The 26,372-nt window shown below is 48.1% G+C and overlaps 1 protein-coding gene across 1 annotated transcript; it reads left to right on the forward strand.

Moving 5' to 3' along the window:
* Positions 1-7: 7 nt before the first annotated feature.
* Positions 8-25,088, forward strand: LOC135793448 (uncharacterized). The gene is given in 6 exon segments (XM_065304419.1): positions 8-472; positions 6,248-6,390; positions 16,071-18,011; positions 24,433-24,471; positions 24,474-24,557; positions 24,630-25,088. Coding segments are annotated over 4 exon segments (1,239 nt in total). The 5' UTR covers positions 8-472; positions 6,248-6,390; positions 16,071-17,354.
* Positions 25,089-26,372: the final 1,284 nt, after the last annotated feature.

Below are 26,372 nucleotides of genomic sequence, written 5' to 3' on the forward strand. Positions count from 1 at the left end.
CCCGAACCGTCAGTCTCACCATCCTGTCGGCTGGCAGTTCGGTCACGGCCCGAATTTTTTCATTTTTCTCTTCTATACATATATTATACACAGACGCGCGCGCGAATTGCGAAAGGGACACGCAGTGCACGCAGGAAAATTCAAATCAACACACGAAGAACACAAACGGGTACCAAGTGTCGGTGTGCGCGAAAGGCGACCGAGGAAGAATTCGCGCGCGTATTCCGGAGAGATAAACAATTAGCGCGCACCGCCGCCCCCGCCCGCCGAGACCACACACCCGACCGGACCACGCGAAGGCGGAGGCGGCAACGGCGAGGAGGAACACGCGCGTAGTGCTGCGAGAGGAAGGTGGCCAGCGCGCGGTGGTGTGCTGCACGTGCGGTGGTGGTGAGTGGCGGTCGAGATGCGTCTCCATCATCACCAGCAGGCCTGCTGGTGATCATCGCACACGCCGCCAGTGTCATCCGAGGTAAAACGCTCAACTTGTTTCAAACAAAACTTTCCTATCGATTATCACAATCTGTTTTCGTTTTCCTTGTTGCATCGATACTCGCCGAAAATTAATCGTGCCACTGCCACCCCCCAGAGAAAAAATTATGCGGTACTTTTGCAAATTATCCAAGTTATTCTCTAATTTTCTCGCCCGAGTTATTGAACTGAACTTTTTCGGCCCTCGCCGCAATCTTTTTCCATAATCTCACAGTGGAGGCGGCGGTGCGTTCGCCTCGCACATGCGAAATGGCTATTTTCTCATTAGAATATTATTATTATTTTTTCGTGTGCTTTTTTTTTCGTCGTCGTCGTCGTCGAGAGGCAATGAACCGGTGCGCGCGCCGCCGTCGTGCGACAATTTCGTGCGCGCCCCGCACACACGAAAATAACAAGCAAACAAGTCGACAAATAACAATTAGAAATTGAAGGAGAGCACACCACGAGTTGTGTGCGAGTTGCTGCGGGTGGAGGCGCCGGGATGTGGGTTTGTTTGCCGGCGCGAATCGCGCGCGCGCTATCGACCAAATAAATTCATGTGCGCGTCGTGTGACCCTTTCGAAACTTTCGATACACTCGCAAACAATCAAACAATGCGATTAATTAAATCGTCATGCTTGATTGTATCGCGTAGATATCCGGAAACTTTCTCAATGGCAGAGAGATTGAAATAATTTCAATGAAATAGTTATAATTAACGTAGTTTTGCAAGCAAAAAAGTAAAAAATTAAAAATTTGCATCCGGAAAGTTGCGCCAATTTGCAGCCGGGGAAGAATGCCTGCAAACTGCGCAATTTTGCGCGGTGAGGCGGCAAAAAAAGCCAGCAGCGTACACCCACCTAGCAGCATTTTCGATGATGAATGCGCATTCGTGGAAAACAACATTCGTAAACAATGCTTCCTTGCGGCCGAAAGTGGGCCGCGCATAGGGGGGCGGCGACGCCGGCGGTAATTGTCCAAGCGTTGCGCCGCTTCACGTGGTACGCATTTACACGACCCGCTTCCGTCATGTGCATGCAATACGTACATTGATATATTAATCCACCTCGATGTCAAATGCACGGGGCCGGCTGCGCCCCGGCGGGCGTCGGGTCGTCTCGGCGTGCCCGCGTTTAATCGAGTCAATTTAGTTTAATGCGCTGTGCCGACAATAGCGTGTGTGGGTCACTTTTTCGGCACACGCCACTTTCGTATACTCATACGATAGGATAGAAGTGAGGTTATGAGGATTTTAGGTTAGGTTTGGCTAATGTAGAAGACTCAGACGCGATAGAAGTGAGGTTATGTGAATTTTAGGTTAGGTTCGGCTAATGTAGAAAAATCATACGCGATAGAAGTGAGGTTATGAGAATTTAAGGTTATGTTCGGCTAATGTAGAAGAATCAAACGCGATAGAAGTGAGGTTATGTGAATTTTAGGTTAGGTTCGGCTAATGTAGAAGAATCAGACGCGATAGAAGTGAGGTTATGAGAATTTTAGGTTAGGTTCGGCTAATGTAGAAGAATCATACTCGATAGAAATGAGGTTATGAGAATTTTAGGTTAGGTTCGGCTAATGTCGAAAAATCATACGTGATAGAAGTGAGGTTATGTGAATTTTAGGTTAGGTTCGGCTAATGTAGAAGTTAGCAGCCGTGAACACGAGTGCTTTGCGGAGCGATCCTTGTCACTTTCACATGCTAGCATGCAAGTGAGGTTAGATACGCGAAAGTTGGGCAATATTTATGCATGTTAGGCAACATCCGTGCCACTCGGCGAGTTGTTGATTGGATGATCCCGGGCGCTCGAGAGTCAAGCGCTTCGAATTGTGAAGGATTTTCGGCGAACTTCCGGAATTTCGAAACTCCAGCCGAAAGAGGATTATCATCATCTTTCGCTAAATTATTGATCGGTTCACTCGCGGCGAGCGCGTGCTGCCGGCCTGCATCATGTCTCCGCCGCTTCTAGGATCGGCACTAGGCAGTTAATCTCGGATTCTCGAAAATCGTGGATTCATTAAAGGCAAAGTCTACTTTCGGGCGGCGCATCCACCAATCCGTCGGTTTAAACTCTCCGGGTTTAATTTACTTGCGCCGGGCAATCATCCTTTTTCTCTCCTCTATCCCCGCTAGAACACTACGTGACTAACAATATAATACGCCGTCGATAAAATCGCGCCAACATAATTTCATTAAAATAATTACACGTTTAGCTCGCAAACAACACACGTTTTTAACTTCGCATGCCTGCAATTTCTATTCGAATAAAAACCCGTTTCACGCTCGTTCGGTTCATTCACTCGTTCGATTTTATCGCGCGTCACGTGTGCGCTGCTCAATTAAAAAGTTGAATATGTTTTTTTTTTCTCGCCTGCCTGCTGCGCGGTAAAGACTATACTACATATCGCAGCAGGCGGCGGGGCTTTCGCAATTCAACAAGTTATTCTTGGCAGTCTTCTTGAGCGCGCGCGCCCGCTTCCTGACCAAGTGTTGTATTAAATACCCCGGCGTAATTTCGCGTGCAAAAACGATTCTTCGGGGAGGCGAAAAGTTTGCCGAGCGCGCGCGACACAAAAACAGCGCAAAATATTAATCGTTTCGCTGGTGGTGGAGGCGCGAGGCATGCGAACACGTCTCGAGTGTTTCGGTTAATTATTCACGCCGGCATTAATTCTGCAGGGGGCTGGCGCGCGCGTAAAACTTGCAGGCAATTTAATACTCTTCGGGGAAAGCGCGACGCAACTTTTCCGGCTGGTTAACCGCGCTGGCTGGCTAGCTAGCTGGGGGTAGTTTTAGTGTAATTGAATGTTCTTTTGTTGCTTTCGCGGCGCATTAAAGTTGGAGCGATTTCTCGCGTTCGGGATTTAATTGAACTCGGCGCCGATGAGTTTACGAATTAAAATCATGAAAAACATCCGCGGTAACAATAATTTTTTGCGTTGTATCGAAAAGTTTCAAGTTGAAAAATTGAGTTGCGCGAAAAATATGATTCGGCCGGCGAAGTTGTGTGGAGTTTTATGTGCTTCACGCACATGCTCGCGGCTCGGATTTCATCAAACGTCAATACTTCTCAAGAGATTTTCAATCTAACTTTCAAAGTACTGAAATACTAAAATTGCTGCTATACAACGCGCATTTCTGCGGATTTATGACGGTTTTTTTTTTCTCGCTTTTTTTCTTTTTGCGCTGCGCGTACGAGAAATAATGTAGAAATCACGAAAGATCACGCTTCGATATGCAGAAGAGAGTTGTCAGGAATTTAATACCGACAACAAAGCGTCGGAGATTTGACTGAATAGCGAATAGTTTGAATAGTTGGCGGCGGCGCGCTCGTTGACAATATGCATTACGCATCTTCAGCCGTAGTAAACTAAACGCGGTTGCGCCGCGCCTTGTGATGTCTTCTGATGTCCTTAATGGGATATTTACGTCGTTCTGCCGCCGTCGCCACCGCTTTTGTGCGACGCGTCGCGTCACGCTTCGCGTCGTTCTAATTTTCGTTTGTTCGGCGCCTTGTTTCGTTTGCCTATTCTGCGCGCCCGCCCCCCGGTGTTGTGTAAACACTAGACTAAACTATGGTCGCGCACTCGAGCACAGAGGCAGATAATGAACTGGTGGCAGCGACGCGAATTTCATACTCGCATTGTTTCGCGCCGGCGGCGATTTTTCCCGCTGCGGAGCGGTGCTGTTAAATTGAGTGCCGTCAGAAACGAATCTATTGCTTTTTTCCCCGGGAGATAAGAAGACAAGTGGATAAGAGAAAAAAATCACGCGGCGTAGTAAACAAGTAGTGCGTGTGCGTGGCGCATAATTCCATCCTGAATGAAATCAATTATTTATCAAACGATAGGCGTAATGATACACACACAGCGCGGGGCGTGCGCGCTCGGAAGTATTGAAATCACGCCGGTCACCTGCTTTTCCCGCTGCATCGCCGCCGCCACAATCACCGCCTTCAGTTGAATATGTATGCGCAAGGGACCTGAGCACGTGAATCACCACCACGACACACACACACACACACACATACCGAGAGTTTATCGATTGATTTTCGTGTGCGTGCCGCGCCGATTTTGTTTGCGTAGCGGCCGGCGGCGGCGTGTGGCATGTGGGGCAGTAGAGCGGCACTCAAGTGCATTGATTTTCCAACCAAAAATTAATACGATCAAAGGCGCCACGCGAAGAGTGATAATGCGCATCAGGACTTATTAAAAATGACAAACACAACGCATCAATTATTCACCGCCTCCCTAGCGACTGAAATACCATACCATACCACCAGAGCACGATAAGAAAACCGCCGAGTGAATTATCCTTTCATGGCAAATAAATACGTAATTGTGAAGTTATTACTTAAAGCGCGCCGTTAGTCCGCCCGCCCGCCCGGTGTTGGCTTCGGGGGCGGCATGCACGCATCGCGGCTGATATGCATCTATCTATAAAAGGGAATTTATTCGCGGCGCGCGACGGCGGTCGTAAACCAGCGCTGCGGATTGCGTGCCCGCTGCTCGTATGTGCGCACACGTGTATTACACGCTTTACCGCGCCACGGACCGACGGCGGCGAGGGGTGGGGGTAGGGGGCCGGTCGGCCACATGAAAAATGCATCTCGGCGACTTATGATACGAGGCGCAGATAAATATTCCGCACGCGGGTTTATTATGCCGCGGCGCATTGGGTCGGCACGTCGACTCGCCGATTTCTTTATGAATGTTTCGCGAGGCATCGATAAAGTGTCGCCGGGGGCGGCGGCGGTGGCGGCGGCGGAGGACATGCGGGGTTTAATATTGCAGCGAGCTGAAATATTCATGTGTCCCTTGTCGCTGCGGAACCCGTGTCAGCGCTCAAAAAAACGCGCCCTTTTCATTGAAAAGCTCACATGTCCGCGTTTAGATAATCTCGGATCAAATTAAAATTTCAAGACGATCTTTTCCGGAACTTTCCGGACTATAATTATTGAAATCTTCGAGGATCTTGGTTGAAAATACATTTTTTACTTTCAATATTTATCAAGGATTTTTCACGATTTTGAGACACAAAAGTGGAATTTTACACACGGGCAAGATCAGAACTAAAGTACTTTTTTTACGAGGTAGAGCTTGCGCCTGCGCATTTGCCTACTGCGCAGCCGCCCGTGTCTAAAGTACAACTTTCAAAATTGTGAAAAAAAGGCGCTTTAAACGACGAACTAGAAAATAGTACCTATAATAAGTATCCAGTGACTAAACGAGAGTTTTAATCACAAGATTGATTAAGAGAGCAAGCGTAGCAAAAGTTTAATCAATCAAGTGTTTAACAACGTTTAGCCACGTGTTGCGTACGCAATTTTTTCTACTTCCACGATATTTCGACAGTGAAGTTTTTGTATTTGACCTTTTGTACGTTAAATCATCGAAATTCGCTCGAATACGGCAGGGAAATGTAAGATTATAAATGCACCCCGTGACTAAAGTACTTTAGTCACGGCCTTGATCATCCATGTTTAAAATACCACATTTTGTGTCTCAAAACCATGAAAAAAACCGAAAATATATTAAAAATAACGTAAACATCACTTCGGTAAACGTGGCTAAAGTGCCGTTTAGCGCACTTGATGCATAATTTACCCTTAATATCCTACATTCAATAACCTATGTTTATTTCATACCGAATCACGTTTTAATGACGAGAATTCCCCGAAAACCAACATTCCTCCGCACTACTAGTATGAATAATACGACTCGCTGTTTTTTGCCGCACATCTGTTGGAAACATGGTGACTTATTTGACTTATTGCAGGCGAGCACACCGTCATCAGCCGCAGCCGAGTCCACTCAAGTATGCAAATCCTGCGAGCGTTCGCCAATATCGACCCGTCAATATAATCGCCGAATCAATCAAATCAGAACCAAGCGTGCCGTGACCACCAACATCCGTGCTCGGTAAGTTTTATTCGAAGCCAGTACACATTTTTCTGCATCGAGAGCGCGCATGAATCCATGAATATCGAAACAATTTGCCAACAAGTTTGACCGCGCATCGTGACAACCGGATTATTCAAATATTACGAATAAAAACATCGAGGATTATATATTATGTGTGAGTGTGTGTTTAACTTGTCACAATAAAGCTAAGTTGACTAAGTTTCCGTACAAGTGGGAAGCGGTAGAAATGCGCGCCGAGCAGCGCGGTTGTACACGACCGGCCCACGTCCGGATATGGAAAATTACACATCAAACAAGAGCGAAGACACGAAGAAATGGGAATTATTGCTTTGAATGCGTCAGCATGTTTTACTCGGTGGCATTCATGTCAATATATCGTAATTGTAATGGACTGGAACGTAATGCATGTTTAATATTCTAAACTCCTATTTGTTTGCGTTTTGTTGCTGCAATTGCTTTCATTTTTTTCTCCGCTCTGCCATCGAACCGCTTTGAAAACGATGCGCTTAATATGAAAATGGACGGCGTAATGAGAATTCCCACACGTATCGACAGCAAACTGATGTAATTTGTGTTGTTGACGTTTCTACGACAACGCGATGTGTATTAGAAATGAATTTGTATGTTTGAAACACTTTGGAGGAAGAATTACTCCGTGAAATTTGATGAAACTTCGTAATATTATAGATTGTTTAATGGAATAAGAGATAGAATACTTTTTTCCTCAAAATTATATCAAAAAAGGGCTGAAAATTGATTAAATTAAGGATTTTGCACAAAATAATTAAAAAAAAACTATAAAATAGTCAGTCGTGCGCGTAAATTGTTCAATTTGCCCTCGTTATATTGTTTCAAAGTCAGTTTAACTCATTAAAGTTTAATTTGTTCGTGAATTTCGAGTGGCAATAACAATTACGTGTGACTTTGTATGTTTGTTCCTCGTTAACGCAAAAATTACTCAGCGGATTTTGATGAAACTTCACAATATTATAGTTTATTTAATGGAATAAGAGATATGATATTTGTTTCGCCAAAAACAAATCTAAAATGGCTTAAAAATCGATGAAATTGAGAATTTCGCATAAAATAATTCAAAAAAACTATAAATTTGTTAGTCGCGCGCGAAAATTGTTGAATTTATCCCCGTTATATTGTTTCAAAGTCAGTTTAACTCATTAAAGTTTAATTTGTTCGTGAATTTCGAGTGGCAATACCAATTACGCGTGACTTTGTATGTTTGTTGCTCTTTAACACAAAAACTACTCACTCGATTTTGATAAAACTTTAAAGTAGAACAGTTGATACAATCAAATAGGCGATAGGATACTTTTTGTTCCGAAAATAAACCTCAAAGGCTTTAAAATTGAAAACATCCCAACAATAAAGTAATTATTGCGTGGATGATAAAATCGTCGAAATTGACACATTTGTGCGCGAAAGTCAAAGGGCTTGATTGGGTTATCTAGTTAGTTGTTAACACATGCACCTCTATTGTAAGCGAGCGCGTGCTAATTAGATCAGCTAGATGAAGGATAATTGGCGGGTCGGTCGCATGCAAATATTGAATTTATCAATCGTAGCATCCGCGCGCTTAGCTCGTCTGTCTCGCTCGGCAAATACGTAATTAGAAGTTATTTGTTTGCCAGTGGGCGCAGCGAGCGCAAACAAATCTCCAGCGTCGCTGCTTCTTGGAGTGCCTGCACGTGCCGCGCGAATGTCGATACAGCGCGCCGTGCGAAATTTCAAAGATGATGTTTGACACATCGGGGCGGGGCTATGACGACACATCCGGCAGATACTCTATTGGTTGATGTATATGTATAGATATTGCGCACGCGCGGGTTAAAAACGCAACGGTTGGAAACGAAAGTTGTACGAGTAGTTCGAAGTCGTGTTCAATGGGGGTGGGGGTGTGGGCGCGTGCGCCGCCTGCCCAGCTGGTGGAAGGTGCATCCGCGCGGACGGGGCACTAGATCACGTCTCGGCGAGTCGCAGAGGTCAAACGGTTGCAGGCGCGCCGCGCTCTTCTGCGCTCTCCTGTTATTCCCCGATGACACAGTGGCCTATAAAGGCGGCCACCGCGGCAGCCGCGTAACATTTTCGCGTTTTCGCTTGCCCTATATTTAGTCGCTTGACATTAAAGATTGAAGGCCAATATTGATGTGTGCGGCGCGCGCGATCTCAAACTGCAGGCGATCCCGACCCAAAATTATGACGAATAGCACACAACTCGAACTTTTTTCCGGCCGCCCCCACCCGAAAAAGGTCACGGCGCGCTTGTTAAACGCCGAAGCGTAGCGTAGCGCGATTTGAATTTTTTATTTTGATTTTCGAAAATCGGAACCAAACCGGATCTGAAAGGGTCGCTAATTGAAGACTAGCCCAGCCTAGCCCGGCGCATCCACATCCACATTCAAAATCCGAAAATGGCCAAATTGCGGCGCGGTCGTTATTTTTGATCGGCGTTTCAATTGGAAATCAATTTTCTGCTCGTTACATTGCTTCACGGTCAATTTAACTCATTATTTTAATTTGTTTGTGAATTATGAGTGGCAATAACAATTATCGGAGAACCACCGCAGTGACGAAAACATAATTACGGCGGGAAATTAAAAACCCTCCATTTATTATTTACCGCTGTGTGAAAGCCAAATAAAAGCCGGCAATAATTGGAAAACTTTTTGTTTGACAAATGTTTTTTTCCACGCGCGTTATTTGCGCCGAATTAAAACCACACAAAACAAAACTATTTATTTCAAAACACGCGGCGTGCAATAAAATACGGAAAATTTTACTTTCATGAGCGTATTACGTGAATGTTTCCACACAATTTCGATTTTATTAAAATATGTTTGATTAAAGTGGCGTGCAAGTGATGTTTTCCTCGTGCGCGATCGTTTTGCATACATATTTATGATATTTACGCGTTTGTTTTGAATCATAATCGGCGAATAATAAGCGCAAACTCGATAGAAACACTAAATAATAAATTTAATAAGACACAAAGTGAAAAAACGTTTAAAAATTCGTTAAAAAACGTTTTTAACACGAAATAATCAAAATTTTTGACTGAAAAATGTTTAGGAAAACGATTTGTGTGTTTAACAGTATTGAATACTTGGAAAACGATATTAATTCCTGCACGCCCGCGCGCAGATTGATAAGAAACGAGCGTCTTCAGCTGCGATCGAAAATATCGAAGTCGCACGCCGTAAACACCGCCGGGTCAACGCATTAGCATATCTGCTGGAATTTATCGCCACGTCGTCGCGTTGATGATCCGCCTTATCATCCGCCGCCGCCGACATCCGCCCGCGTGCCATCCTGCTGGGATTTTTTCGCCTCGGAAACTTTCGCCGCTCGCATTCCGAGAGATACGCGAGATATGCGCACGTGTATCGCGCGCGACTTCTGCTCCATCCAGCGGCGCTGGAATTTTCATCGTCGGCGGTGGCGGCGGCGCTGAAAAAGCAACGAAGCGAGACGGCGAACATAATTAACATAATAAATTTCGAACGTGGCCGAACGCCGCCGCCGAGCGATATCGATTGTTCCGCGCGCGCGCTGGTCGGTGCGTGTTCCGAGTCCGGCCGCCTCACGCCGCCGCCGCCACGCGCGAGTTAATGAACTTCCTGTAGTTCCTGCATTTCCGATGTGCGGATTGCGCCGCTACACACAAGGTGGCGCGACGCATGCAATCCCGAACACTTCACTTCACCAACAACCGCCTCCGGCAAACAGAAAAACGCACCGTACGTATTCAAATCAACGCGCAGCGGAAATTAATTAAGTTTCCACAAAGTTTTTCACTGACGTTGATCATGATTTCGGAAATATTTCCCTTTGTCGAAGAGGTTTGGAAGTTTTTCGAGCATACAACGCTTCTTTAATACTTTACATTCTTCCGGTCGGCGGCGGCGGCAACAAAGACGCTATTGTAATCAGCGGGCCTTTCTCACGATTCCCACGACGCGAATGATGCGACGGACGCGAACACGAACAATATGCATTGTTTTAATCGGCAGAACCATGACAACACGAAATTCCTATCGATCGCAGCGATGGGGCCGCAAGGCCCAAACCGCGATTCGTATATGTACCGCCGCCCTCGTTTACAACCTGAATGAAATTTTCATCAGGGTGTGTGTGTGTGTACGCGGCGCGTACTCGACGCGTTCACACATGATTTGACGCATTAAAAATTAACCGCCGACCGCAGCGATGATTTATTGCTGCGTTGGCGGCAAATGCGGTGCGGTTGCTTTGATTAACACCGTTTGACTTAATAATGCAATGCATCGTACTTGATTCTCATCACGCAAATCGTTGCACAGCGATTCCAACCTGAAGTTGTAATTCCGCCATCCATCAGGTCCGGCCCACCAATCTTAATTTTTCCAGCAGCCCTCGTCCTCCACGAGATTCATTAATCTTAGTTAGTCGAACGCGCACGAAGCGTAGGAAATCGCCGGCAATATTTTAAGTGCGAACCGATGCTAAATCTCCGCCGCGGCGGAAGATTCGCCCCACGTCGCTGCACATTACTCTTGATTTCGGAAAGGTGTTGGGAACTCACGATCGCCGTGATTCCTCGCACGCATTTGGCTATAAAAAGCAACTTTTCGGCAATCGATCGAACACGTTTGTCAAGTGTGATGGAGCTCCTAATGGCGTCGTTGTAAAGTTGATTGAACGTGACGCCTGCCAAACTTTAAGTCAACAATACTCCGCCGCCAAGCGTCCCACAGAGATGAAGCCACCGCAGATCGACAGCACGCATATACACGCCACTGGAAAGCCTACGAGATATTTTTATTCGCCGCCCCCACGCGTAGAAATCTCACATTTGATTTATTTGTTTGTTTAGTGACATTTTTTACTGCGTGGAGGAGGATTTTGTTCTAAACATGAGTTTGTCATTACGATTCATAGTGTTGGGGGGTGGCTGGCGGTGAATTCACGAATCGCAATGCAATTGTGCGTGGCTGAACCTTGTCCTCGTTGGCGCGCCGCTTTAATATTAAAATAGCACAGACCATTAGCATTCCCGGCGTGCTCCCGTTGGGTGTGCAGGCGGCGGGGGCGGCTTCTTTATTTGCGCTCCACGTGCCGGCGCGCCGCGAATGTCGCCCGATAATGCGTATTAACCTTGACTCTTCTTCTGGCAAGGACGCGCGTACGTGCGGATACCTCCGGAGCATTTCTTAATTCCATCCTGCTATCAAGCACCCACTTCCTGTTTCCGTCTTTGGTGCTTAATACCAACACAACTCGTTTTTCCACCGGGAAATTTTTGGATGTTTTTCGGCTGCTCCCAGGGGTAATTGTGAATAGTTTTCCGCGTTAGGTATCAACCTGATTTCCATTATAACTTCGTAATGCGATTCGTATGCGTAGGGTGACAGCGTGACACACGAAATGTAAATTTCGCCGGGAAATGTAATTTGCGAGGACGGCTTTCGGCGAATCCGCGCCCCGCATCGATTTGCCCACCACCGGCAGGATAGCAACCGGTGGGTGCATGTGTTTCGCGAGATTGTATTTTTATTGGAAAATAAATTCGGTTGCGTTCGGAGATTTTATTGGCCGCTCCAGCTGCGCGCCGAAGTTTTTTTTATTATTCTACAAATTTATATTTACGAGCTGTTGGGGGTGACAAGGTTGTCCTTGAATTGTGTAGATAAATTTTCTAGTCGAATTATGTTAAATTAAACGTGTAGGAAGTTGTTGAACGTGTCCTTGTAGATTATCGGCACGGGAAAATTGAGGCTTACGCTTGGCGCGTGCGGTTAAACAATGAAAAAGTATGCGTCATAATCGGACGATTTATAATAAATAATGAATCATTGATATGGCGCGCGCGAAGTGGCTTAAGGCCCGAGGAAATGGGCGCTGGGTGTGTGAACGTGACCTCGCGCACTCGGGCGGCAGCCGCCACCTGTAGCCGCGCTGCTGCCGGCGCGCTGCTGTTGCGCTGGGGCTGTTGCGCGCGGCTTCTCGCGGCCCGCCCCCGCTGGCGGCCGGCGCGCACACTAATTCCGCGCGGCGCTAGTTAGTTAGCAGTCGCGTTCGGCGTCGCGTCCGATTTCGTCGTCGTCGCGCGCGCGCCCACACCGCAGCCAAACGCCGAAAACCCTCTCCCGCTGTCTCGTCGCCGCGCCTCTCCCACCCCCGTATCGACACACCATCAACGAGCAGCACCCACTCTCCGCGTCGGCTGTCGCTTAGTAACCGGCGGCCAGATCGACTTTTCGCGACTGCAAAGAATACGAAAACTAGACGAAGAAAGAGAAAGAAAAAAACGCAGTCGCGATATCAACAAGTAATTCGCGCGCCGGCGGAGTGAGCTCACTCCGCGTCGCGACCGCCAACCGCCAACATCACGTTACGTCCACGACGCGCGCGTCCAGCGGCGCGACCGATTTAATTACGCTCGGCCGGATGTAATTAAGCGCGAAACGGCCGCGTTCCGCTTCGATCGGCGCGACATCAGCCCCGGGCGGACAGTCGCGTGGATTACCCACACCCACCACCACCACCACCCCCAATCGCGCGTGCCTGCCGCGACTTACGGCCGGCGAGGGACCGCCGGCGTGCGTGTGTGATTGATTCGGAGTGATTGATTGCTTGGCGACGCCACCAACTCAAAGGTAATGTGCTCGATTTCATTCTCGTAATTAGGCGGCGGCGGCGGCATTCGTACATGAACTGCCATCATACACCACCACCAGTGGTCGACTGACAACCGTTAGCAATTACACAAATGCATCATTAACTAACAAAGAGTTAATTGACGCACAATGAACGAAAAACATGCAATTTCTGCAATCATTTTCAACTTTCTATCAACAACCAGCCCCCGCATTATAAATGATGAAATCATTGAATCAAGCAAGATCATATTAAGTTTAACGACGCTCTTTCAAGGAGCAGCACGCAGCCGAGCGAGATTTTCCAATTAATCCGCCGGCGTCAGCTGGGACCTGTTGTTTTTCGGTGGGCGCATTTCTTATTCACGCGACTTCCTGCAGGGGCCCGACGACGGCATCCGTCGGAATTAGCGATATGATCTAAGCTTAATAGCCCAGCGGAGCGGCGCCGCTTCGTTAATGTTGCAGCGCGCCATCAATGTTTGAGCACTAATCGCGCGCGCGGGGCAATCTCGCCTCGGTTGGCCCCATCTGAATGGGTAATTCGGCGGTGGTGCTGTTGGGATTGTTTGGTCGGGGCTCACCCCGCGAGCGCAGGCGCAGCCGCCTCGAAAATATTTATCAATCCCGGCGCGCGCGTCGCGTCGATCAATAGTTAATGAACACGCGAGAACACGCGTATGAATGTAAAAGAGGCTTGAGTAAACACTCTAAGTGGCTTTCTACGGCTACCATATCCACATGGATAGACATGCATAGACATTGCAATCAATTTTTTATGTCACTTCAAATTGCTCGTACAAGTATTAGACGAATACGAAGCGAAAAAAAAAGAAGAAAAAAACTGTTTGAATTGCAATCTTTGTTCGGCGCAAATGCGATTATTTTGATTACATGCAAAATATCCATTTATAGGCGCACACTTAGCGGCGCTGCTCTCCAATTTCGGCCGGATATAATAAAACTCATTCAGGCCCCGCCGCGCCGCGGTGATTAATGATGGCCCGGCGCCTCCACATCGCGTTCTTTCCAATGCCACAATGCCAGCTTTTGTGCGCGCCGAACAAATGAACCGTGGAATAATGGACTCTTAAGAAAAATAACAAAACTGCACAAATACATTAAAACTGAAATGAATCATAAAGGTACACGCATCGAAAATTATTATTTAATTACGGTGCAGTTTTTCGCGACGCGCTCGGCAAACAAATCATAAATCACCGAAATATGTGAGCGCCGAGGTGCAAATTTCGGTTTTATTACGTTTTCGCGCCCGTAAATATTTACGCGTATTAAATATTTAATTCGTGAAAACAACGCGGGGTTTAATTGAATTTTTAACAGAAAATAACAAACATGATATTCAATAAAATGCAAATTTTGCCTACAGATATATACATCATGCATGTTGCTTTTATTTATTTCATGATAATGCATGCGTTTTACGTAAATTTTCTTAACGCTGCCAAGACATCTTGGCATTGAATGTATTGCCCGGCGTAATTGGCAAGACGCGCGCGTTTTTGGCAAATGGGGCGATCGTAAAGCGCAATTTGCGACGCCATGTTGATAAGCCAAAAGATTTCAATGGCGAATATATAAATTCGGCCGCGATTGCACTTAAAACTGAATGTCTGTGTCATCATAACGCGAATATCTCCTCGCAAGTTTAAGTAATTCCAGTTAATGTCAGAGCCCGGCGTGACGGGAGTACATTTATTTACGAAAATAAGCGCGCCATGAATGAGAAATTCGCCACGCCGGCGTATAATGCAATAACGCCGGCCGGATGGCAAGCCAGTCGCCAAGGAAACGGCCGTAAACATCTCGCCTGTTTAAATTCTCACGAGAATTTCCAACGCCCGCGGCACACGGCGCACGGCACACTCGAGTGGTGTTATTATGGGTGCTCATTTTTATCGGGAATTTTTCCAAAGCGCGATGTTTAATTGGATGTAATTCCGGTGAAAATGTCGGCAGTGGTTCAAAGCAATGTTAATTAACCAGCTAATTGGTGATGTGTAATAGCGAGAAACAATCCGCATAATAAGTCATTATGTGGAGGCGCCGGGCGCAGCAAAAAGTGTTTTACGCTTTGTTGACAACGTATTAATGCCTGACGCACGTAGAGTCGCGAGCACTTGATTGCGGGCGTAATTCGATTGTCTCCGAAAGTGGCGCGCGCGCGCGCGCGTCTCGGAAATAAAAATTGCGCCGGCGGCGGCGGCGAATCGGAGTGATTTCCCCGAGGCACCGCGTAATTACAATGTGGCGAAAACGTTTATCCGTCATAACTCACGCACGCCGCCGCCGCCGGACGTGTACGTACGAATCTCGCGTGAATTATTCAGGCGGCGGCAACAACTGGGCACGTACACGGCGCGCCGGTACAAGAAGTATTGCGAAAATGGGTCACCGCATCGCATCGAGCGGGTGGTGTGTTATTGCAGTGTGTTTACTCTAATGGAGTTCAGCACGATCAACACTTTAATTTTGGGCCATTCGCGCTTTTCTATATCGCTGATTGCATACGACGGCGACTGCTTTATTTATGCAGTATTGATTTTTCACGAACTCTAAACGGTTGTGTTTTATTAGTATCGATTTCCAACTTTACTGCCGTACTAAACATCGCATAATAATATTTGCCCCATTACGGGCGTGTGCGACGCAAATTCGCCATCGCTTTGTGACCGCGGCGGCAGACACGCGTACGGCGAAATGAGTTTCGATGGCAACATCCGACGACTTCCGCTTGGCGGGCGGATATGTCAAAGGGCACTGGGTCGGTGCGGGCGAATCTAGAGCGCAACCCGCCGCGCCTCGAACCAGGTCGGGTGCGTACTTTCTAAGGATTCGCACGGATCCGAGAAAATCATTTTCCTCTCTCAGAGAGAAATTTTTTCGTCTGTTGGCAAATTGTTTCGATGTGTGTGTGTGTGATGGATGATTGAATACATTTCGTAGCTGTGTTAGTAGTTGAGTTTTGATATAGCGTAGTGGATAATCTCCGACTCGTCTCCGCAGCACACCGGCGTCACGAACGATGCGATTGCTAGCAGTGCTCGCCTTGCATCGCGCCACCGGCGGCTCGACGACGACGACGACGACGACGAGGGCGAGCGGCAGCACATTGGAGGCGGCGACGGCGACGTGAGATGCGCACGGCACCTGGGCGCGCTGGGCGGACGATGTGAACGCGGGCGGCGGCGAGCGCCAGAGCCCCGCGCACGCATCTCTCGCAGACGAGGCGGCGGCACCACCGCACGTTATAGTTCCTCACGACGTCCCGCATTATATACACATATACATATTTGTACTCGAGATTTAAGAGTGGAGAGCAAGCAACAAAACGAAGCAGAAACAGTCGAGAGGCGAAGACACAGCGGCGGCACCAGCATGCGGCGCGGATGGCATCCATGTGTTCATTCAGGGACACCGAACGCACCGAGCAAAAAATAAGCAATACGTTTTTCGTGTCTTAATTTCGAGACGAGACGAGCAGAGAGGTGGCGTGCGCCGCGCGCGAACAAGGAATTATACATAAAAATATACACAGGAAAACAGTTTTGCTTCCTGCACACCACGAGAGAGAGGGTATATTTTCGGTTGAACTCGTACTTACTACGCTGATATATTATACATATACAACTATATGAGAAATTATTACTTAACTGTCTTGTCGTCTATGGTAGAGTGATTTTAATACGAGATAATTTTACACCCAACACACATACGCAACACACGCAACACACACACACATGTGAGGTGACTAGCGCGCAGACGCCGCGTACTTACCCAACATAACCAATGACAATATTAAGTTATATCAGCGCCGAGACGATGGCAGCACGTAGGCCTAACTGCGCGTTCGGGTCGAGCAATCGGTTGTGCAAAACGAAGCATAAACGCTGTACAATCATTGTTGTTTAATGTTTTCCCCCCTTCCGAGTTACCTCCAGATACGACAACACACGAGACACCACGGGCAAAGCGGGTAATAAACAAAGAGCAAACCAGAAACTAGAAGCAAACTTATCTTTGTGAAACTATATATATATACTCTTATGAATTATATGATACTCGTAATTGTGCGTTCTATTTTTTTACGCATGGATGTTTGATAGGTTTTACAAGCGCAGCCAACGGCTCAGCTGTTGGACACGTAGAGATACACAATCGTTTTTTATCGAAGAAGAATTCGCGCACAATTCGGTGGCGTAGGCAGCCGGGCGGCGCGGATGATATCAGGGCTGGGGGTCGCACCCGCAATGCTGGGCGGACAAAGGGCAGAGGAGTGAGTCGAGTGCAATGTACGCGGCGGCCGGGGGCGCGAGCCTCGCCAGTCGGCAGGCGCGCCAGCGGCAGCGGCAGAACAAGAAGGCCGCCGCGCAGAAGGCGTCCAAGGCCAGCGATATCCTGCCGAAGCCGCCGCAGAAGGGACAGTTCCATAACTATACCGACGAGCAGGTGCCGCGGCTGTCGCGCGTTGAACGCAACGCGCTCAAACCGCCGGCGGCGCTCGCGACTGGTGACCGCCGCCACAGCACCTCCAATTATCATCTGAAAGAACCGAGAGCGCGTATTAGGGAGAGCCCCTCGATCTGCCTGCCGGTGCATCCATCGCATGGTCATTGCCATAGTCATGCGCTTCATCATTCGCATGGTCCAGCTGCTGCTGCTGCTGCGGCGGCGGCGGCGGCGGCAGCGGCCGCCACACCACGTTCGCCCTCGGTCGTCAGCCACCAGCTGCCGCAGATCCTCATCCCGGAGGGTGATAAATCCCTCGAGCGGCGGTGTAGCTTCGTGCGGCAGGTGGAAGAAGAGAAGGATGGTGAGAAGGGCGTGCTGGACCGATGTAATCACATGTGCAACTTCGAGATCAAGGAGAAGACGTGGGACCACCACGATCCGGGCTTCTACACCGAGTACGACGTCTTCGGCAGCCTGGATTATCCTTTCTCCGAGGTATTATACCAACCCAAGTAGCACACCATGCATGACAAGTAGTTTAGAGGTCGTAAGTGTTCCAACAATTCCAAGCATTTCAACCACTCTGTCATACTTTATTCAACCCTTGTCGGGCAATCAGACAGCGTGGGTTATTTTTCCGCTCGGCGCTAATTAGTATATTATGCGCATCACATATGAACGCGCCCGGGATTACACGCGGCAAATTGCTGTTTGGCTGTTTCTCTCGCCGTGAAAAGGGGATGAAAGGTGTAATCGCGCTGTGGCGCTGTTAATTATAATTTATGAGGCGCTCTCTCCTCGCGCGCAGCGTAGACACAGAATGGTATTCCGCGTATTCTTTAATTAATGCAATCGTATGTGTATTAGTTTTTCTGTGTGGCCAGCGATGTGGAAGAAAATGAAAAACATTTCTGTGCGCTGGAATGTGATGAATTCAGTTTCGGTGCGCTGCGTTTCGGAACAAAGCATCGTAAAAGTTGCTATCGCTGGCATTTTTCGGCGGCGGGGTTTGGTGTGTATCACACGCGGAGAACTTTTGCGATTGCCACGATTCCGCACCGATTCATCGCAAACGTCCAAACTCGAAATCAATACCACCGGCCCGCCTGAAAATGGAAAAACGCTGTTTGTCCTCGACATTACTTACACGCTCAGCGAGCTGCTGCTGCTCGCGAAACACACTTTTATGGTCACTGGCGGGCATTGTATGTTCCGAAGAATTTCGGTGCGCATTGATAAGACTTTACGAGTCACGATGAAGCCGTCGCGACGCGCAATCGATCGCGCTAACGAGCGCGAACTTTCCGCGCCGCCAGTCGTCACTCCGCAGCATTTCATTTCCTGCTCAATGCCTGAATGGCGATCGCCGCTACTTACACACGCCGCGAAATGGCTCGCCCTGTTTTTCCCGCCCACGGTGGAGGAAAAAAAAATGAGCCACCCCCTCGAGTTAATTACACGCCGCGGAAAACACGAACATGGCGTTTCCGACGGCGGTGTGTGATCATATCATTTTTGGACAATTTCGACGTTTTCCTTGTATGTCATGCATTCGGTGTTTTTTATTGCATGTGCTTGCATGTTTATGAACATGCGCCGATTCTCATCGCGTTGACGTCGGCGGTGGCGATGCGTACATACACAAATATCATGCCTGGCCATTACGCCCACTTTTATATTGTGATGTAAAACAGTGCGAAAACAACGAGCAGCAAAGGTCAAGTACGTCGCCGGGGCGAATTCAGCGTTATCCGGCGTATATCTAATTAAACGGCGCTGCGATGGCGGTGGTCTCGCATCGCACTTAACGAAACGAAAAGCCGAGCGCCGGGGGCGGGCGTCATTACCGCACGCCAACTAGCACTACTCGCGTACATCTTGGTATGAAAAATGTCATTGCGGTGACATTTGCAGCACTGGAATTTATTTCGAAATAAAATTTCACTTTTGTTGTAATAAATATTTTTAGTATCAAGTGCGCTAAGTGGCACTTTTGCCACGAAATTGATTGAATCAATCGTTGAAGTTGTTGTATTTAAGTTTTTGTATCTTAAAACTTCGAAATTCGTTTGCACACTACTGGAGAATGTAAGGTTATAAATCGACCCGGTGACTAAAGTACTTTAGTCACGGTCTTGGCTGTCGATGTTTAAAATATCGCATTTTATGTCTTAAAACCGAGGAAAACTGGCGTTTCAAAGGTGAAAGTAGAAAAATATTAAAAATTATGTTTTAATAGTGTATTAAGCGTCAAGTGCGCAAAGTGGCACTTTAACTACGTTTAACCACGTGATGCTTACGATATTTTTTCTACTTTCACTTTATTTTCACGTTGAAACTTTGGTATTTTAAAACTTCGAACTTCGTTTGCACACAACTTGGAAATTTAAGGTTATAAATGTATCCCATGACTAAAGTACTTTAGTCACGGCCATGGCTAAAGTTTTTGTGTCTAAAAACCGTGAAAAAACAGGCGCTTTGAAAGTAAAAGTCGAAAATGCTTGAAAATGATAATATTGTATGTAATTCCGTCGCGCCCACTTCATCATTTGCGGTGGTGGCCGGTGGCGGCGCCATTGTGGCTAAAATTTGGTGTTGAAAGCTGACCCAAAACCGTGGCGGCTGATTATTCGAGTAAATCAACAAGAGTGGATGTCGAATACATACATTAATATTGATTCGAAATGGTGTGTTGTTGTGGCGGCCGAGACCGCATAGCACTGCGCGCCCAGTTGAAAAGAATATTATTCCCCACATGCGTGTGGCGGCCGCGGGCGGAAAACAAAACGCTAAGCGTCCTCGCACATTGATTAAGCGCATTGTGTAATTGCTAACTGGTTCACCCGCCTCACAAGAAAGCAGCGGTGAAGAAAGAAAGCCTGTGTGTGGTGGCCCCGTGCGAATGCTGCCGCCGCGGTTTCGCTTTCGAACCACCACCAACCACCCCCCTATCGATTTCTCTCTTGCAGCCGGTGACAGCAAGAGACCGAAATGCTCGTCGGACCGCGCGCGCTTCGATGAATCACGATCGCGGCCGGACGCGCGGTTCGCAGCGGAGCGCAGTTTCGAGCGAGCGGCGCACTCGAATGCACGCGGTGGCGGCTGCCGAGGCCGCGCACGTACCACCACCACCATGAAGAGCAGCTTCGACCCGGGATAAGAGCCGAAGACGACATCGCCGAGACGACCAGCAGCAGCACAACCGCGGGCATGCGGTCGCGCCACGACTACCCACCTAGGGACCAGTACAATAATACATGAACACACACCGGAGCTAAGTACTCTCAGCACATATCAAACCGAACCGCAACAAGTTTGCCGCAAGTATCGCAAGGTTGTAAGCTTGACAAACCAAAAAATCACGCGCGTATATCTCTTTGATCTTTATTCTTTGGATATCTTTTTGAGCCACACTTAGGGCACGCTGTGCTCGCACTTCTCACGGCATCGAAGTGATCGAATCAAAACTACTAGAGAGAAACAAATTAAACGTTAGACAAAAAAACAACAAACACAAAAAAAGAAACAAAATGAAAAAATCTGCCTTCGCTTTTTACATATACACAAAGAGTTTAAAGTATGAAATTATACATTATACACAATTTTCTTAAATTATATACACTATATATCTAACATATATATGAATATATAGAAATATATTTCTCTATTATACACGCGTATACTATATAAATATATATTTGATGAACATTTAAATATAAACAACTAAACACGACCATCGACGACGAATCGCTAAATCTCTAATCGCGAACGCGACGACAATGTGTCGAATATGACGACCGGCTGAAGACTGTTCCCCGCCGCCCCCGTCCCACACACGCGCGCATAGCGTGCGGTGTCGAAACGCGCGCGACCGTTTTTCCCGAAGAATGTAAAAAACAACGCGCGTCGCGCGTGTTTTCACGAAAGACACGAATACTCAGCTCGCCGCGTGTTGTTAATTTTGCCGCCACCCGCCACCGTCGGCGGCAGCTAGTGTGCTCGCGCGGCCGGAGACGACGATGCGCGTTGGATGAGCACCGCGGCATCCGCAGGCATGCAAGCGGCGCTACTCATCAGGGAGAAGCAGCGTCTTCGCAAGAAGAGGCGGCGAGCGGACCTGCCCAGCCACGTCGCCACCAGGGAGATCGAGCCCTTCCCGCAGTTCCCTTCGGGGTTCATGGTATGTACACGGGGCCTCACCCTCAAAAAACCCACCGCAAATTTAAATTCAACTGATTTCAACAACGCAAACGTAATGCATGTTTTAAACAGGTGGTTTGGTTTAATTTGCACTTTAAAGTGATTCATTAAATATAAACAAAGTTTTAATATAATTACCAAGCATCCGAATGTTTTCGCGAGGCGTTATTAATTAACAAAAAGTTGTAATGAAAAAAATTCATGTGCAAAATAAGCGTATTTGTCTCTCTGCGCATATTAATTACGTAAAAACTTTTTTTTTCATAAAACTACCGGTTATTTATAATTTAAAACCACCAGAAGTTTGAAATTAATTTAAAAATTCCGTGGAAAGTCAATGTAATCGCGTTTTGCGTGTGTGTTTATGTGGAAAACATTACATTTCGTTGAAATTTCGGAGAGTGTCCGATTCAATCCATAAAAAAAGGACGACCTCACGTGACAATTGACATTTCGGGCGCCGCGGGCGGGTCGATCAAACTCGTGTTTGTCGTGACTGCATCGCCGCATGCGAGCGCGACATTTAAATTAAAGCGGCGCATTTAAAGTGGAGCTCGCATGTGTCCCGCCAGTGTCCTAATCTGCGACAATGTCGAGCGCCAAGGCAAAAAAAAAAAAACAATGTGGATGAACAAAGCGCAACATACGCTCGCCGGCGATTTTTCGCCGGACATCTGTGTCAAAGACACGCGGTGTAGGTGCGGTGCGGCCGAGCGAAGATTAATTGCGCGATACGAGCGTAACTGGTGTGACTAACCCTCATTCTTCAACCCGCCAAACCTACCTGCTGTATTAGGTAATGGCATCACACGACACGGCCCGGCGCCTCCACCACCAGTGTGTCATCACGTAAATTGCGCCGAGCGATTTTTTTTCGTTTTTTCTTGTTTGCATTTTGCAGCGCATGTTGTTGAACCCTCGCCGCTGCCACTTAATTACAATCTGTCAGTTGGCAAGCAGACGCAGAAGCAGGCCACGCAGGGCCTGGTTGTGAAGTAGTTCGAGTTAAACGGATACTTAAACTTCAATTATTATTGATGGCATGTTTGTAATAACTTTTTGATCAGAATTGTCCTGCAACTCCCGGCGTCGAAATCAGGTCATGGCGTGCCACTCGCATGCCGCCACCCCCGCCAACCCTCCCCTATTGCAGCAGTAGCAGCGCCAACAAGGTAGGACAACAGTGCGAGCGTGTTTACGAGAGCGCTAATGCGTTTTTAAACGCGTCGCGACGCTCGGCCGATGCAGGCGCCTCCGCCATTCACGAATCGATCCCCGATCTGACTGACCCACCGACCGGCGACTTGTCCCAGCGCGCCGTATATGTAATAAATTGCCTCTTCAAACGCAGAAATTGTTGTGGGACTGTGGACTTATTTCGATTAGAAATTTTTCTTTATTCTCGATGCGTATGATGCACTTCTGGCCTAGAATCTCGCATCGAGTGTTACCTGAGAGCTCGGCGCTCATTAATCACGAAACTCCACGCAGATATCTCCGGGCAAAGTAGATTTCAGTGTAGTCGTCTTGTTAATTGAGCGATTGCGTGCGTATTTCCAATCGGAGATAATCCCATTCGGGATTTTTCATCGACTGGCAAACAAAGCGCGACCGCGTGGTTGGAAAAAGCCGGGGCAAACAAAACGTTACACTGCGTTTCGATATCAAAGTAAATCTTGTACAGTGTAACAGTGGTGATATTGACAGAAGCGCGCGCGCGCGCTCGCTGCCGGAAAACGTGTACGCTTTGTTGTTTTTGCTCGCGCGCGCGGACTTGTTGAATCGGAATTGCGACATTTCCGAACGACAGCGCGAAATATGATCGATCCGTCTTATCCGGGACGGGCGCGCGCGGGAGGTCAGCCATCTTGTGTCCGAGAGATGTTTACTCAGAAATCTAAGCGATATTTACCTTTCGCGGGAAAATGTATTTCCAACGCGCGATTTCTACCAAAATCCAGAATAACAAACATTATTGTTATTGTTGACTTTGTTCGCTGTGAAATAGGAAATCCCCGCGCCAACTCATCAATGCTTCATTACAACACGCGACAGGCCCGGACTGATTATTAGGTATTTGACGTGCATAATTCGTTCATCGATTTTCAGCGGCGGGCCGCACGTGCATCCGTTCCGCGCGGCGCACAGGCTATTTGCATAGCTTTGTCTCACAAACAGCCGCCGGGGGCGGCTAGATATAATCATTTCCACCGGAACGCTGCGCTTTTGTTCACGGAAGTTCGCGCATTTTACAACTCATCCAGACAATTGTAATCTAATGCCCTAGATAACGTGTTTATGCCGTCTCGGGTGTCGAGGTAGCAATTTGTTGCAGCAATAATTTAAAGCAAATTTTCCAATTGGATGGCGCGCAATGATGCACACGTGAACACGGCGATATCGATTGGGGAGTTATTTATGCGACCTCTAAGTCGCGGGCCGTCGTTTTTCGCACGCGAGATTGATAAATCGTGTGCAGTTGTTTCTCTGTCTTCATAATTCGATTGAGTGTATTAAGACCGGCGAGGGGCCGAAGAAATGCGGTTGTTTGTTCCGCTCGCTCTCACTTCGCACTTGTTGAGATGATTAATTCGTTGTAGGCAGACTTGGCACTTTCCGCAACGGGAAAGTTTCGCTGCGCGTCGAATTGTTTCGTAGATTGACGAATGTGGCGCGGACCTGTTGAGATGATTAATTTGTTTTTGTGTGCCCGCAGTGCTCGCAGGGTCGGGCAGCATGGCAAGAACGGGAACGGGGAGACGCTGCTCCCTCTCGGACGATTTACGACAGCATCGCCTCAAGCAGAACGAGGCGCATCACAGATGGATGAAATCGCTGCGTGTGAGTCTAAAGTTTAAAATTTTTATAAAATAGAAATTAAATTTTTTGTGGTGATTTTTGACTGGTTGGTAGATCCACGACACGACATATGGCGGGAGCAGCGAAGAGGAAGACTTCTTCGACGTGTATCACCAGAGCGCGGCGGCCAATGCACTGCTCTACGTTGGGCTCGGCACGGTCGCCATCGGCGCGGTCATCTTCTTCGTCGGCACCGGCGAGAAGGGCTTCAAAACGCTGGAGCTGCGGCTGATCGGTCCCACGCTGGTCGCGTGCGGCTTACTCTGCTGCCTGGTGCGCGTGCTGCTCTGTGCGTGCCCGTCGACGTGTCTGCGCGGCCGCAAGAAGGCGCGCCTCAAAACGTGTGCCCGCACGGCGGCGGGGCGGCGCGCATCCGCACCCGCACCACACCATCACGGTGGATCCGCGAGCCGCTGCCCGCTGACGCGCGACCGCTCGGCGGACGCATGCCATCCGAGGACTACGCACGCCTCGACCTCGTTCGAGAAGCATAAAAGAAAGTGTCCATCGTGACGGGCGGCGCGGGCCACGCAGCGCCGGGCACCAGCGCCGCCGACTTCCAGGACGCGGAGCGCGCGCCAATGCTAGCGCCAGTGAACGCGGACGCGGACACAAAGACGCTCATACCGATCATCACGGTGCCGGACGACGACGACGACGGCGCCGGCCCGCCGCGCGTCGACTCACTCATATCGAGCTGGACCATCTCGACGCGGCCGTCTATGACCTGCAGAGCATCTCCAGCTACGAGTCGGAGACGGTCATCGAGATCGAGTGCCGGCCGAAGGAGTCGAAGCATACGCGCGGCCGCGCGCCTGCTAATCTCGCCGCCTCCACGTCCACGGCCGGCGACGACGCCATCATCGTCGTGGAGCCGCGCCGCGAGCCCGAGGCGCATCACAGCGGCATCGTGCTCAGCCCGCTGCAGCTCGGGCAGTAGTTCTCGATCGCGATATTTATTTAAGCAGCAGCATCTCGACGCCGACCGCAGGTGCACCGCGACGATGGCGAGAGGCGTGCGGAACGCGCACAAGCGACGATTGCGCGCGAGTCGATCGGACATATCCTCACCACCCGACGCAAACAACAAATTCAACAAAAATCAAACGAAACAATCACTTCCAGCGTCGCAATCGTCGCGCATGCGCTGTTTCCACGCCTCGCGCCCGCGACACCTGCACTCTCATCCATAAACGAACAAATCTGTGCGCTAAACGAACGCAGAAACAAAAACAGAAACGAAAAGTAACTGTGGACAGTTTGAGTGGTGCCACCGAAGTCGTCTCTCATTATGCGCATACACCGCTGGCTAGAAGCAAACCAGACACGTAAACGTTTATAACTGTATAATTAAATAATCAAATGAGATACAATAATTAATTATACGCGTACAAAGAAGAAAACTACTCAATGTTATATTTGTTGTTATTGTTAGTGAAGAGATGTGCGCAGACGCTGAAGCGAGAGAGGCGAGCGAGTGTGACAAATGCGAGCAATGCAAGGGAAAGAGCCGTAAATAATTTATATAATGTTACACATTAAATTAAACAGTTGTTAGTACAAAGTATAATTATAAATAAACAATGTCAAAAAAAACGTAAGACGTAAGAAGCAAATTAGCGAATAATAAAACTACTAAAAGAGAAATCTATGCTTTAAATAAGTAAACAAAAAGAGAAGCGAGAGCAAACATTGAAGGAATATGAGAACAATCGTCGTGTTCTAATAAATAATAGATAATAATTACTAGGTAAATATGATGAGATGAATTTTTTCCGGTTTACTCGATTGTGATGG

Source organism: Atheta coriaria, unplaced genomic scaffold, assembly GCF_025399875.1.
Source record: "Atheta coriaria isolate IRGN ID8LTWV9N9 unplaced genomic scaffold, Caltech_Dcor_3.1 hic_scaffold_1_pilon, whole genome shotgun sequence".
Taxonomy (NCBI): domain Eukaryota; kingdom Metazoa; phylum Arthropoda; class Insecta; order Coleoptera; family Staphylinidae; genus Dalotia; species Dalotia coriaria.